Here is a 15,306-nt window from a genome sequence, read left to right on the forward strand (position 1 = left end):
AGTGCAGTCTTTCAAGGCCTAGTGCAGAGGTGCTCACTTATTTGCTTCATGTCCGCGAGTCCTGAAGCCTTGGACTGCCCGGTGGAGGTACTCTACAGTCATTGTTCCCATTCAAGTATTCGGAAGCCTTGGTCCCGCTGAGTGGAGGTACACATCTTTAGTTAGTCACGCACAGGCGGCCTGAAGTCTGGATCTGCTATGTGGAAGTACTCTAGCTTCTTTAATTCCGCCACTTGTCAAACCTGTCATTTATGTCTTATTAAAGTTTATTCTGCAAGTAAAAGTTATTCCAAGCCCTGACCGTTCCTGGGGACCTGAGGTACTATATCTCCTGTATGTGGCTCATTTATTTCCCCGCTGATGTTCATGCCAGGAGGAAAGATGGGGGGGGGGGGACAGGAACGGGGGCATCACCCATAACAACCACAACCCCTGTTCCCCAGTTTATTGGGCAGGCAATAAGAACAGTTACCACAGGGTTGGCTACCAGGAGAGTCCTCTATAAGGCTGGGATGTTATATCAATGTGGCTGTGGACAAGAATCTTCCTAAGGTTCTGACCCCTCCTGTATGTAATACTGGGTTGTTTGGTTATGATACTTTCCAATTAAAGATCCGCTAGCAAATTTGGCCAGTATTTTCTCAGGATTTCCATAATTTTGTGGTATATTCAGCAATGCTTCTAATGATCTTCTCACCATCTGCCTCATTTTTGACATAGAATACAGCTATAGTTTTGGAACAGTACATGGATCGCTGAGCATTACAAAAACCATTAAAGCTTTAAAAACAAAATAATTTGTAGATAACATGGACAATGACAGTGTTAAATATCTTATTGTAAAGAGGAATTACCAATGCGCCTAGCAACAAAAGGCTGACCTCGGTATGACAATATGCAATAGTGCTGCCATCTTGAGGTACTGAAATCACTGTGCCGCGCGGCTAAAAATTAGTGTAGCTCTGGACTCCAGCATGCTATCACATCATATGAACTGTTTGATTCATCTCAGTTAGTTCTACAAAAAAAGCAAATTGTGAACATTTGAGAAAATTCTGGGGCAAAGCAGTACAAAAAAACATGTCTTCCTTTTGCAAAATGTGGCTAAGAAGTGGCTTCAAAATTAGATGGAAAGCCAGAGCTTTAGCCACAGCCAGAACATAGGTGCCAGGTTGTGCTGCTAGGATCTGTTGTACTACTGGGTTCTAGGAGCACACCTTCACAGGTAGGGGTTAATTCAGCTGGTGGGGTGTGGTATTCCCCAGCAGCCAATCCTTTTTAGTCTGTAGCATATAAAAACCAGCATCTCTCAGTAGTTGAGGCTGGTCTTTGTACTCCTTGGATGGCATCTGTCTTGGACCCACTCAGAGCTGTATTTCCATGTAGGTCTGTTGTGTCTCTCTGCTTTCTAATGACAGTTTGGACACCTATATGTATCATATGCAGACCCCCTCTTCCCTTCCCCTGACAGATGGGGCCTCCAAACAATTTTTGTCTTGTTGTGTGTCCGATGGGTTAGGTCTGACTCAGTTTTCTATGTCAGCATGGTGGCTGACTGTCTATCCCCCTGGTATGAGGACACTTTAGACTTGCGGTGGAGTTTCATCTGTGTGCATTTGAGCTCTGGGTGGAGTCCATGTTGTATGCACTACCTGTTGTAGTCTGGTGTGAACAGTGACTAGTGTTGTATGTCTGCCCAAGTGGCCAGACATGTTGTGTGAGCAGTCCTGTTCTGTGTACAGTGTGTGTGTCTACAGTGTCATGTCAATGTGTGTTGTAGTGTCTTGTTAGAGTAGGGACTGCAAGACACGAGTAGCCTTGACGTGGCTTGCAGCTTCAGTTCATTGGCCAATGCACGAGCTAATTCCTCGCTTTTTATATTCAGCTTTTCCATCTACTGTAGAGTGCGAGGTTTGTGTGGTGAGTTTGTGCATTCTGTCAGTTCCGCTTGGTTGTGAGTGTCCCCCCTGCAGAGAGAGCAGGGCCAAGGTTCCAGCGTGGGGCTGCCTCTATTGAGGTGATCGCCCTGCTTTTTTAGGTAGGGCCATGTTGTCCTTGCCAGCAGTATAGGGCCAGTTGTCCCTAAACCCGTGCTTTCGGGTCACGTTCGTGTGGACCCGATGCTTAGTTGCCCACCCGAACGTAACAATAGGCCAGCAAGCATTCCCTGGGCATTGTTTTGGGGCATAGTGCCACCCTCTACCTATCTTTACATATAAAACTTTCAGAAAGAAGCTGGGGAGGTAAACAGAATATCTACAAGGGTGACAGAAGAAGCACGAGGGACTCTGCCTAGTTAGGTCTGTGTTTTGATTTCTTTTCTTTGTCATCTTTGAATGAATGTCATCATTTTTCAAAGGGGGAGCATTTTGTTGTTTGCATTAAGCTGTCAAACACATGTTGGAAACAAAAAAAAATAAAAAAAACAATGTGGAATCTGACACTTTAAAGCCTGTGTGGATGAGGCCTTATACTGTATGTACGGAGGAGAAACCAGTACAGCAGCAGGTACTCACCGCACCGAAACAATTATCTTCTGATTTTGTTAAACATATTGGAACGTTCCCGTTAGTGTCCAAATTGTGGCAACACCCACTATGACACTGGTCACTAGAATAACAGAAATCTCCAAAGTTCTAAATGTAAATCAAAGGAAAGAAAAGTTTTATCAATTCATTTATAAGCTTTTACATTTATGTCACATTAAGAAGTGTGTTTTACAAACATTTTCGACATGTCATAGGGAGGTGTGAACATTTTTTTTCGCTTGGGCTGCAGAAGATGAGACCCCACTGATTTGCTAAAAATAAAGCAGCCAAAGCACTCATACAAGCGCTATCACTGCTTATCTGCTGAAGATGAGCCCATAGACTTTGTATTGAGCCAGTCTTCAGTTTAATAGCAAGGACAGCAATCTGATGAGCTCTTTGGCTGACTTGTTCTAGCAATCTTTGGGAGTCTCAGCAGGGGCATATCGAAGGCCTCAGGGTCCTGGGGGCAAAAGTTCAGCTCAAGCCCCTCCCACCTGTACTTGTACCCATACCTAAAGCATGCGGCATACAACTGCAATATAAATTTGCATACATGATATAGCCCCTTGCCATAAACTTTGCAAACATGACTCATTTCTTGGACTGCTTGAAAATTTGCTTGCAGCCTCTTAAGCTGTGTTCATGTTCTTCATTACATTTTAGAATCAGTTAAAAAACATAGAAAAACTGCATGCAGTATTCAAAAGCCGAGCTACACCAGTATGCTCCATATTACTACATATAAGGAGCTGTACATACATAATTATAGCTTTTACCTGTGACTTCGTCCACATGACATTTGTACACTTTCTAGATGATACAAAATTGTAAATATCTTCAGAATTATTATGCTGCTAATCCATCACTAATTAACTTATGTTATAAACGTTTAGCTTTCATTATCATATATATTGTGTTTCTTAATTATATAAACCATTTTCATAATATCTGTACTATGAAAGGTCCTTTAGTAATCCAAATTAGTGAAGGACCTCTTTGTAAATTACATTCACATTATTACCTATTATGCCAGAAGAGGCGACAGCCAAGGCTAGCCCGCGATCTTTCCATATTCTAGCTTTTAGTAGATTTAGGAGCATCCAGGAAAACTATTGAACTAGAGACTAGAGAAGAGCGAGCATACTCGTCCGAGCTTGATGCTCGTTCGAGTATTAGGTTGTTCGAGATGCTCGTTACTCGAGACGAGCACCACACGGTGTTCGAGTCAATTACATTTCCTTCCCTGAAAGATTTTTGCCCTTTTCTGGCCAATAGAAACGCAGGGAAGGCATTACAACTTCCTTCTGTGACGTTCCAGCCCTATCCCACCCCCCTGCAGTGAGTGGCTGGCGAGATCAAGTGACCCCCGAGTATTTAAATCAGCCCCGCCCGCGGCTCGCCACAGACACACGCTAAGAGAGATCAGGGAAAGTGCTGCTGCTGCTATAGGCAGAGTTTTAGCATCTTCAAGAACCACAACGGTCCTTCTTAGGGCCACAGCTCACCTAGTGCATTACTGTTGTGGCTGCTGTGAGCAGTTTTGCATTTTTATGTATATCGGGCGTGCAGGCTGTAGCGTTCTCAGGCTGCATGCTGTACTTGAGTATAGGGGCAGTATTGGTCAGACAGGGACAGTAGTAGTGTAGAATCCTGTCAACAGGAACCCCAACAGTCCTTCATAGGGCAACCTGTGACTGTGTGCATTTAACTCTGTGGTTGCTGGGAGTTGTAGTACCTCAGTATTGCACAGCAGAGCCTGCGTGCAGCCTTCATTTAAATATTTTTTGCCCGCAGTTAGTATAACGTCTGCGCTGTCTGCCTTCAAGTGTACGCCAAGAAACCACACATTTTTTACACTGCTCCGTCTTGCACGCCAGCTGCCTCAGAAGTGTAAGGTGTGTCAGACACCCATAGGTTGAAAGTGCAATACACACTGCATAGCCTCAGCCTGCATTGCATAGAAAAAAAAGGAAATTTAAAAAAGAAATCCTTTTTATAAAGGCATTTTTTCTATAGTGAACATGAAAATGAGAATTTACACCCCAAAATGGATATCCCTGTTTGTCCAGTGTTCAGGAACATATCCATTGTGGCCCTAATACTATGTCCGTATGCACAACGTGGCCCAAACCAAAAGAAGCAGCCGCTGGCTTTCAGAACAGACCTTTCGCTTGAAGGTGATTTAGGTCCCAATGCCCACTTGTAGAGTCCTTGAGCGGTAAAAATGATGGATAACCCCCACAAATAACCCAATTTTGAAAATTAGACCCCTTAACAAATTCATCTAGGGGTGTACTGCACATTTTGACACCAAAGTATTTGAATACATAATTGAAGCATAAGAAAAGAAATACGATTTTCATTTTTTTGGCAATTATGTCATTTTAAAAACATTTTTTTTTAGCAGCGTACATATGAATGAAGACTTGCATGCCACAATGGATCCCCCTGTTTGTCCTGTGTTCATAAACATACTCACTGTGGCCCTGGGGGATCTTACCTCTTGAGGAGCGATTTGTGGAAAACTCTGGATTATCCACGTGTCTGGTAGTGTCAGCTTGTACGCCATACGACTAATCACTTTTGTGGGCCCTTTTCCCGTCACTAATCGGGAACAAGCTTCAAAGAAGTCACTTTTAACTTATGGTTCTTGGAAGACAAGTACACCAACTGGCTCACAGACAAAGGTTCAGAGATATTGTGCGTACCTCTACTCCTCCTCAGCACTGCATCCCTGGACTGCTCCAAGTTGCCATGCACCTTCTCCCACACATCCCACGGGTCCTGTACCTGAGCGTCTGCAGACGGATTGTTAGAAGAGGAGGGGAAGGATACCGCAAACCTGGGATTAAATCCAAAATTACAGAAGAATGGAAACACGCCAGATGCCGCATGTGTATGATTGATAGCAAATTCAGCCACTGCTAGATAATTGACCCAGAGACTCTGACAATCACTCACATACATTCTGAGGTACTGAACCAGTTTCTGGTTCATACGTTCCATCTGCCCATTAGACTCCAGATGAAAGGCAGAGGAAAACGACAACCCGATAGAGATATTCTTACAAAAAGCCCTCCAAAACCGGGCAACAATTTAGACTCCCCGGTTGGAAACAATATCCTTAGGGACCCCATGCATGCGCGCAATCTCCCTGATAAAGATGGTGGCTAACTCAGGAGCGGACTGAAGCTTTTTTAGAGCAGTAAAATGCACCATCTTGGAAAATCTGTCAACGACCACCCAGATGACCGAGCACCCCTGGGACTCGGGCAGGTCGGTAATAAAATCCATCGACAGATGGGTCCATGGCCTCTCCGGAATGGGGAGACAACAAAGCAGACCCTCAGGTCATCTCCTTATACTCTTCCCTCGAGAACAAATAGGGCAGGACTTGACAAATTCCCTGACATCCTGAGACATTTGTGGCCACCAATACAAACGGCCACACAGCTCCAGGGTGCCTCAGACCCCTGGATGCCCTGCTAAAACCGAAGAACAAACCTCCTCCAGTATGAGGAGCCGCAAGACACAGGGAACAAGAAGTCTCCCCTCCGGGAGGTCTTGGGGAACGGACTGCTGAGCCGACTGGAGTGAAGCAGAGGTGTCAGATGTAAGAGTGGCTACAACCACGCTCGGGCCTAGAATACTCTCTCGCTGAGGCTCCTCTACCTTGGGAACCCCGAAGCTGCGAGACCGAACATCAGCTTTGACATTCTTGACAGGCACATATGTGACTACAAAATTGAAACGTGAAAAAAACAATGACCACCTTGCCTGACGAGCATTCAAGCACTTTTTGGACTCCAGATAAACCAGATTCTTTTGGTCCGTGAGGACGAGTGTCCTCTAAGAAATGTCTCCACTCATCAAATGCCCATTTTATGGCTAATAATTCCCTGTTGCCAATATCATAGTTGCATTCTGCCTGATTAAACTTCCTGGAAAAGAGCGCAGGGAGATTCTTGTGAGAGGACTGCCTCCATCCCATGCTCAGATGCATCCACTTTAATGACGAATGGGTGATCTAGCTCTGGCTGAGCCAACACCGGAGAGAGCCCTCTTGAGAAGTGCAAAGGCCTTCACTGCCTCTTGAGACCAGGAATCAACCCTAGCCCCCTTACTGGTCAAGTCAGTCAAGAGTTTGGCCACCACCATGAAGTTCTTAATGAATCTGCGAAGTTTACTAACCCCAAAAAGTGTTGTAACGCCTTTAAGTTGGTGGGTTGCACCCAATCAGTGATGGCCTGGACCTTTGCCTTCCTCTGGATCAACAACATAGGGGGATAAACAGGCTGAACTAAAAGGACATTGTCTTCATTCGGCCTTACATACTATGTTTTTATGTTACTATGTTGTCCGAGTCCATCCGGATGCGCGATGAAAAATGACATCCCAGAAAAGCAATTTCCTGTACACTAGAGATGAGCGAGCACCAAAATGCTCGGGTGCTCGTTATTCGGGACGAACTTTTCGCGATGCTCGAGGGTTCGTTTCGAGTAACGAACCCCATTGAAGTCAATGGGCGACCCGAACATTTTTGTATTTCGCCGATGCTCGCTAAGGTTTCCTTGTGGGAAAATCTGGGCAATTCAAGAAAGTGATGGGAACGACACAGCAATGGACAGGGCAGGCGAGGGGCTACATGTTGGGCTGCATCTCAAGTTCACAGGTCCCACTATTAAGCCACAATAGCGGCAAGAGTGGGCCCCCCCCCTCCCAAAAACTTTTACTTCTGAAAAGCCCTCATTAGCAATGCATACCTTAGCTAAGCACCACACTACCTCCAACAAAGCACAATCACTGCCTGCATGACACTCCACTGCCACTTCTCCTGGCTTACATGCTGCTCAACCGCCTCCCCTCCCTCCCACAGCGCACACCAAAGTGTCCCTGCGCAGCCTTCAGCTGCCCTCATGCCACGCCACACTCATGTCTATTTAGAAGTGCGTCTGCCATGAGGAGGAACCGCAGGCACACACTGCAGAGGGTTGGCACGGCTAGGCAGCGACCCTCTTTAAAAGGGGCGGGGCGATAGCCCACAATGCTGTACAGAAGCAATGAGAAATAGAATCCTGTGCCACCGCCATCAGGAGCTGCACACGTGGGCATAGCAATGGGGAACCTATGTGCCACACACTATTCATTCTGTCAAGGTGTCTCTGCATGCCCCAGTCAGACTGGTAATATGCACCTTAACAGTAACCGCGTTGGTGGTAATGTAGTGGTGACTGCGGACCTAGTAGCGCGGTTTAATTTTGTTGGTTTTCGGAATGTGGCCAGGATTAAGTGGGCCGTGGTGGGGGGATGGTGGGGGCGGCTCTCTTGTAGTGTCGGTAAAGGTGAAATTCTTGGACTGCCACCAGACGAACCAATGCAAAGGCATTTGCCAAGAATGTTTGTTTTCCCTGTTGGAGGAGGAGGGGGATGTTTTTGAGGCACTACGTGTCCTCTACACGTGTCCGTGGTTATATGCACCTTAACAGTAACCGCGTTGGTGGTAATGTGGTGGTGACTGCGGACCTAGTAGCGCGGTTTTATTTTGTTGGTTTTCGGAATGTGGCCAGGATTAAGTGGGCCGTGGCGGGGGGATGGTGGGGGGGCTCTCTTGTAGTGTCAGTAAAGGTGAAATTCTTGGACTGCCACCAGACGAACCAATGCAAAGGCATTTGCCAAGAATGTTTGTTTTCCCTGTTGGAGGAGGAGGGGGATGTTTTTGAGGCACTACGTGTCCTCTACACGTGTCCGTGGTTATATGCACCTTAACAGTAACCGCGTGGGTGGGAAATGGCCTCGCCGCCATCATGTCTTTGGGAAGCCTCTGTTTCCACACCCCAGAGACATACCATTAGCAGCGGTATAGGCAGAGCCCAGAATTCGTAACATTTCAGCCGTAGCATTAGGACAGGCCCCACTAACATATCACTAGCAGCATTATAGCGGGAGCGCAGTCTTCGTTCCATGTCAGCAATAGTAGCACTCAAGACAGGCCCCAGTAACAATTCCGAAGCAGCATTATAGCGGGAGCGCAGTCTTAGTTCCATGTCAGCAATAGTAGCACTCAAGACAGGCCCCAGTAACAATTCCGAAGCAGCAGTATAGTGGGAGCGCAGTCTTAGTTCCATTTCAGTAGCTGCAGTATAGCCAAGGCCCAAGTTACATTTATGTAGCTAAAGTGTAGGCCAACCCCACACACCTTTCTGTACCATGAGTGCAGGCGAAGAACATACAAATTGCTATGATTACACTGTAGGTGAGGGCCCCAAAAAATTGGTGTACCAACAGTACTAATGTACCTCAGTAAAAATTGGCCATGCCCAACCAAGATGGCAGGTGAAACCCATTAATCGCTTTGGTTAATGTGGCTTAAGTGGTAACTAGGCCTGGAGGCAGCCCAGTTTAACGAAAAATTGGTTCAAGTTAAAGTTTCAACGCTTTTAAGAGCATTGAAACATATAAAAATTGTTTCTAAAAATTAGATGAGTGAGCCTTGTGGCCCTAAGAAAAATTGCCCGTTCAGCGTGATTACGTGAGGTTTCAGGAGGAGGAGCAGGAGGAGGAGGAGGAATATTAGACACAGATTGATGAAGCAGAAATGTCCCCGTTTTGGATGGTGAGAGAGAACGTAGCTTCCATCCGCGGGTGCAGCCTACGTATTGCTTACGTATCGCTGCTGTCCGCTGGTGGAGAAGAGAAGTCTGGGGAAATCCAGGCTTTGTTCATCTTGATGAGTGTTAGCCTGTCGGCACTGTCGGTTGACAGGCGGGTACGCTTATCTGCGATGATTCCCCCAGCCGCACTAAACACCCTCTCCGACAAGACGCTAGCCGCAGGACAAGCAAGCACCTCCAGGGCATACAGCGCTAGTTGAGGCCACGTGTCCAGCTTCGACACCCAGTAGTTGTAGGGGGCAGAGGGGTCACCGAGGACGGTCGTGCGATCCGCTTCGTACTCCCTCACCATCCTTTTACAGTGCTCCCGCCGACTCAGCCTTGACTGGGGAGCGGTGACACAGTCTTGCTGGGGAGCCATAAAGCTGGCAAAGGCCTTGGAGAATGTTCCCCTGCCTGCGCTGTACATGCTGCCTGATCTCTGCGCCTCCCCTGCTACATGGCCCTCGGAACTGCGCCTTCTGCCACTAGCGCTGTCGGATGGGAATTTTACCATCAGCTTGTCCGCCAGGGTCCTGTGGTATAGCAACACTCTCGAACCCCTTTCCTCTTCGGGAATGAGACTGGGAAGGTTCTCCTTATACCGTGGGTCGAGCAGTGTGTACACCCAGTAATCCGTAGTGGCCAGAATGCGTTGAATGCGAGGGTCACGAGAAAGGCATCCTAACATGAAGTCAGCCATGTGTGCCAGGGTACCTGTACGCAACACATGGCTGTCCGCACTAGGAAGATCACTTTCAGGATCCTCCTCCTCCTCCTCCTCCTCCTCAGGCCATACACGCTGAAATGATGACAGCCCAGCAGCATGTGTACCGTCAGCAGTGGGCCAAGCTGTCTCTTCCCCCTCCTCCTCATCCTCCTCCTCCTCCTCCTGAACGCGCTGAGATATAGACAGGAGGGTGCTCTGACTATCCAGCGACATACTGTCTTCCCCCGGCTCTGTTTCCGAGCGCAAAGCGGCTGCCTTTATGGTTTGCAGGGAACTTCTCAAGATGCATAGCAGAGGAATGGTGACGCTAATAATTGCAGCGTCGCCGCTCACCACCTGGGTAGACTGATCAAAGTTTCGAAGGACCTGGCAGATGTCTGCCAACCAGGCCCACTCTTCTGAAAAGAATTGAGGAGGCTGACTCCCACTGCGCCGCCCATGTTGGAGTTGGTATTCCACTATAGCTCTACGCTGCTCATAGAGCCTGGCCAACATGTGGAGCGTAGAGTTCCACCGTGTGGGCACGTCGCACAGCAGTCGGTGCACTGGCAGATTAAAGAGATGTTGCAGGGTGCGCAGGGTGGCAGCGTCCGTGTGGGACTTGCGGAAATGTGCGCACCTTTCCGAGCAGGTCTGACAAGCGTGGGTAGCTTTTCAGAAAGCGTTGAACCACCAAATTAAAGACGTGGGCCAGGCATGGCACGTGCGTGAGGCTGCCGAGCTGCAGAGCCGCCACCAGGTTACGGCCGTTGTCACACATGACCATGCCCGGTTGGAGGCTCAGCGGTGCAAACCAGCGGTCGGTCTGCTCTGTCAGACCCTGCAGCAGTTCGTGGGCCGTGTGCCTCTTATCTCCTAAACTGAGTAGTTTCAGCACGGCCTGCTGACGCTTGCCCACCGCTGTGCTGCCACGCCGCGCGACACCGACTGCTGGCGACGTGCTGCTGCTGCTGACACATCTTGATTGCGAGACAGAGGTTGCGTTGGAGGAGGAGGAGGAGGAGGGTGGTTTAGTGGAGGAAGCATATACCGCCGCAGATACCACCACCGAGCTGTGGCCCGCAATTCTGGGGGTGGGTAGGACGTGAGCGGTCCCAGGCTCTGACTCTGTCCCAGCCTCCACTAAATTCACCCAATGTGCCGTCAGGGAGATATAGTGGCCCTGCCCACCTGTGCTTGTCCACGTGTCCGTTGTTAAGTGGACCTTGGCAGTAACCGCATTGGCGAGGGCGCGTACAATGTTGCGGGAGACGTGGTCGTGCAGGGCTGGGACGGCACATCGGGAAAAGTAGTGGCGACTGGGAACTGAGTAGCGCGGGGCCACCGCTGCCATCATACTTTTGAAGGACTCCGTTTCCACAACCCTATACGGCAGCATCTCCAGGCTGATAAATTTAGCTACGTGCACGTTTAACGCTTGAGCGTGCGGGTGCGTGGCGGCGTACTTGCGCTTGCGCTCAAACACTTGCGCTAGCGACGGTAGGACGGTGCGCTGAGAGACATTGGTGGATGGGGCCGAGGACAGCGGAGGTGAGGGTGTGGGTGCAGGCCAGGAGACGGTAGTGCCTGTGTCCTCAGAGCGGGGTTGGATCTCAGTGGCAGGTTGGGGCACAGGGGGAGTGACAGCGGTGCAAACCGGAGGCGGTGAACGGCCTTCGTCCCACCTTGTGGGGTGCTTGGCCATCATATGTCTGCGCATGCTGGTGGTGGTGAGGCTGGTGGTGGTGGCTCCCCGGCTGATCTTGGCGCGACACAGGTTACACACCACTGTTCGTCGGTCGTCTGCACTCTCAGTGAAAAACTGCCAGACCTTTGAGCACCTCGGCCTCTGCAGGGTGGCATGGCGCGAGGGTGCGCTTTGGGAAACAGTTGGTGAATTATTCGGTCTGGCCCTGCCTCTACCCCTGGCCACCGCACTGCCTCTTGCAACCTGCCCTGCTGCTGCCCTTGCCTCCCCCTCTGAAGACCTGTCCTCAGTAGGCGTAGCAAACCAGGTGGGGTCAGTCACCTCATTGTCCTGCTGCTCTTCCTCAGAATCCTCGATGCGCTCCTCCCTTGGACTTAATGCCCTTACTACTACCTCATTGATAGACAACTGTGTCTCATCGTCATCGGCCTCCTCACCCACTGAAAGGTCTTGAGACAGTTGCCGGAAGTCCCCAGCCTCATCCCTCGGACCCCGGGAACTCTGCAATGGTTGGACATCAGTCACAATAAACTCCTCTGGTGGGAGAGGAACCACTGCTGCCCAATCTGAGCAGGGGCCCGAGAACAGTTCCTGGGAGTCTGCCTGCTCCTCAGAATGTGTCATTGTAATGGAGTGAGGAGGCTGGGAGGAAGGAGGAGCAGCAGCCAAAGGATTCTGAGTTGCAGCAGTGGACGGCGCAGAACTCTGGGTGGACGATAGGTTGCTGGAAGCACTTTCTGCCATCCACGACAGGACCTGCTCACACTGCTCATTTTCTAATAAAGGTCTACCGCGTGGACCCATTAAATGTGCTATGAATGTGGGGACGCCAGAAACGTGCCTCTCTCCTAATCCCGCAGCAGTCGGCTGCGATACACCTGGATCAGGAGCTCGGCCTGTGCCCACACCCGGACTAGGGCCTCCGCGTCCTCGGCCGCGCCCACGTCCTCTAGGCCTACCCCTACCCCTCAGCATGCTGTATTACTAGTAATGCAGAAACACAACGCTGTAATTAAATGTGCCGCTTATTGGCCTGTGGTTGGAGGCTGAGTTCGCTTACGGAACGCCAGGAAATAATTTGGCGCAAGCCTGCTGTAACACTTAGCTGGCTGTGTATGATTTTGGAGAACTACTACTCCAGCAGACACGGACCAAGAACACTGAGCACAGTGACAGGCAGGCCAAATAGATTTTTTTCCAATATTTTTTAGAAAAGGCCCGCTGCGTATATTCAATCAATAATATATGTCTTCTGTCCCTGGAGTGTGTCACAGAGCTGCAGAGTGTTGCACTGTTATTAACTGCAACAGAGCGGTGATTTCAGAGCCAGGAAATAATTTGGCGCAAGCCTGCTGTAACACTTAGCTGGCTGCATATGATTTTGGAGAACTACTACCCACAGCACACACGGACCCAGAACACTGAGCACAGTGACAGGCAGGCCAAATAGATTTTTTGCCCAATATTTTTTGGAAAAGGACCACTGCGTATATTCAATCAATAATATATGTCTTCTGTCCCTGCCTACACACTTCTGTCCCTGGAGTATTTCTGCAGGGAGCAATGCTCTGCAGGGCCGATATACCAAAAAAAAAAAAAAAATGTGCATCACTGCTAAAAGCAGCCTCCACACTACTGCACACGGTTAGATGTGGCCCTAAGAAGGACCGTTGGGGTTCTTGAAGCCTACACTAACTCCTAACACTCTCCCTACAGCAGCTCCAACACTATAGCACTGTCCCTCAGCTATGTCACAACGCATCTGAGGCGAGCCGCGGGAGGGGCCGATTTTTATACTCGGGTGACACCTGATCTCGCCAGCCACTCACTACAGGGGGGTGGTATAGGGCTTGAACGTCGCAGGGGGAAGTTGTAATGCCTTCCCTGTCTTTCAATTGGCCAGAAAAGTGCGCTAACGTCTCAGAGATGAAAGTGAAAGTAACTTGAACATCGCGTGGTACTCGTTACGAGTAACGAGCATCTCGAACACGCTAATACTCGAACGAGTATCAAGCTCGGACGAGTACGTTCGCTCATCTCTAGTCCCAACTTGATAATTCATTTCTAGCGCAAAAGAATTAGCGTTCAAATTTTACGTACGGAATCTAATTTTCTCACTTTGCGATGTCATAAAAACTTTCAATTTGGCACGAGCATTGATTATGTCATAAATAGGAAAAGTTAATAGGTCCCAACTCGATTATTCAATTTTAAGCGCAAAAGAAATAGCGTCCAAATTTTACATACGGAATCTAATTCTCTCACTTCCCAATGTAATAGAAACTTGAAATTTGCCACGAGCATTGATTATGTCATAAATAGGAAAAGCTAATGGGTCCCAACTTAATAATTCATTTCTAGCACAAAATAATTAGCATCCAAATTTTACGTACGGAATCTAATTCTCTCACTTTCCAAAGTCATAGAAACTTGAAATTTGCCACGAGCATTGATTATGTCATAAATAGGAAAAGCTAATGGGTCCCAACTCGATTATTCATTTCTAACGCAAAAGAATTAGCGTCCAAATTTTACGTACAAAATCTAATTCTCTCACTTCCCAATGTAATAGAAACTTGAAATTTGGCACGAGCATTCATTATGTCATAAATAGGAAAAGTTAATGGGTCCCAACTCGATTATTCAATTCTAAGCGCAAAAGAATTAGCGTCCAAATTTTAGATATGGAATCTAAGTCTCTCATTTCCTGATGTTATCTATATATATGTAAATGAATGTCTGTCTGTCCTTTATGCATTACTACACCATTCATCTAATCACCATAAAACTTTGGGAAGCTGTTGAGTATACTCCTGGGAAGATTACTGGCATAGTACATTTATCCTACGATAGGTGGCACGCGTGCGAGCATCGTCAACAGTTATGCCCCCCAGACAAAGATCGTTTGATTTCCATCTCAAGCACGAAAGCAAAAGGCATTACGAGCAAGCGTGTTCAACTACAAAACGATGCATCCGCCGAACGTTTCACAAGACAATTGCTTGATTTTGAGAATTACTGAGGTAAAATGAAAGCTGTGCTGTGATTGGTTGCTATTTCTTATACTGCTGAGGTAACACGAAAGCTGTGCTGTGATTGGTTGCTATATATTATACTGCTGAGGTCACATGAAAGCTGCGCTGTGATTGGTTGTTATATATTATACAGCTGAGGTAACTTGAAAGCTGTGCTGTGATTGGTTGTTATCTATATATATTAAAACGAATGTATGTCTGTCTGTCTTTGCAGCAACGCGCGACGGGTAAGCTAGTATGGAATAAAAATTGACTCCCTAAAAATACCCCCCCCGGTGCCCTTTTGGCGTTCCTCAAATCTTAGATAAAAATAATAATGTGAAAGACAGGGGTAATTAGGGGGCCTGGTTGGGATGGTAAAATGGGGCAATAAAATCGGGTATCCCCCCTCTCATGCTTTTTAGGGGTTATTTCTTAACCTCAGCGGCAGGGATGAGGTGTAAAGAGCAGCGCTCTGTGACGCTTTGTAATCTTGCTGAGGTGCGGCGTTCTCACACAGAAGGCGCTCAACAAGCCGCTCCAGGAACTGCAGGGAGGCGAGCGTTCCCGGGGCTTCTTGCAAATTACGTATTACAGGTAGCGGTCTGAATAACGCCTTGTTCACACGGCCATACGTGGAAACCGCTTGCAGAGGCCTGCAGCGGATCCCAGCTGTGAACCTGGCCGTAACCCT

General features: G+C 48.2%; 1 protein-coding gene across 2 annotated transcripts in view; it reads right to left on the minus strand.

The window, feature by feature from the left end:
- Nucleotides 1-15,306, minus strand: part of LOC136588631 (leucine-rich colipase-like protein 1) — a 389,698-nt gene that overhangs the window by 295,164 nt on the left and 79,228 nt on the right. Inside the window, exon 4 of one of the 2 annotated variants that reach the window (XM_066588009.1) lies at nt 2,517-2,636. The exons of the other annotated variant lie outside the window; for it this stretch is intronic. Coding sequence (XP_066444106.1) covers nt 2,517-2,636 — 120 coding nt within the window. The remainder of the gene's footprint in view (nt 1-2,516; nt 2,637-15,306) is intronic. 2 annotated transcript variants of the gene reach the window in all.

This window comes from Eleutherodactylus coqui, chromosome 1 (genome assembly GCF_035609145.1).
Source record: "Eleutherodactylus coqui strain aEleCoq1 chromosome 1, aEleCoq1.hap1, whole genome shotgun sequence".
Classification (NCBI taxonomy): domain Eukaryota; kingdom Metazoa; phylum Chordata; class Amphibia; order Anura; family Eleutherodactylidae; genus Eleutherodactylus; species Eleutherodactylus coqui.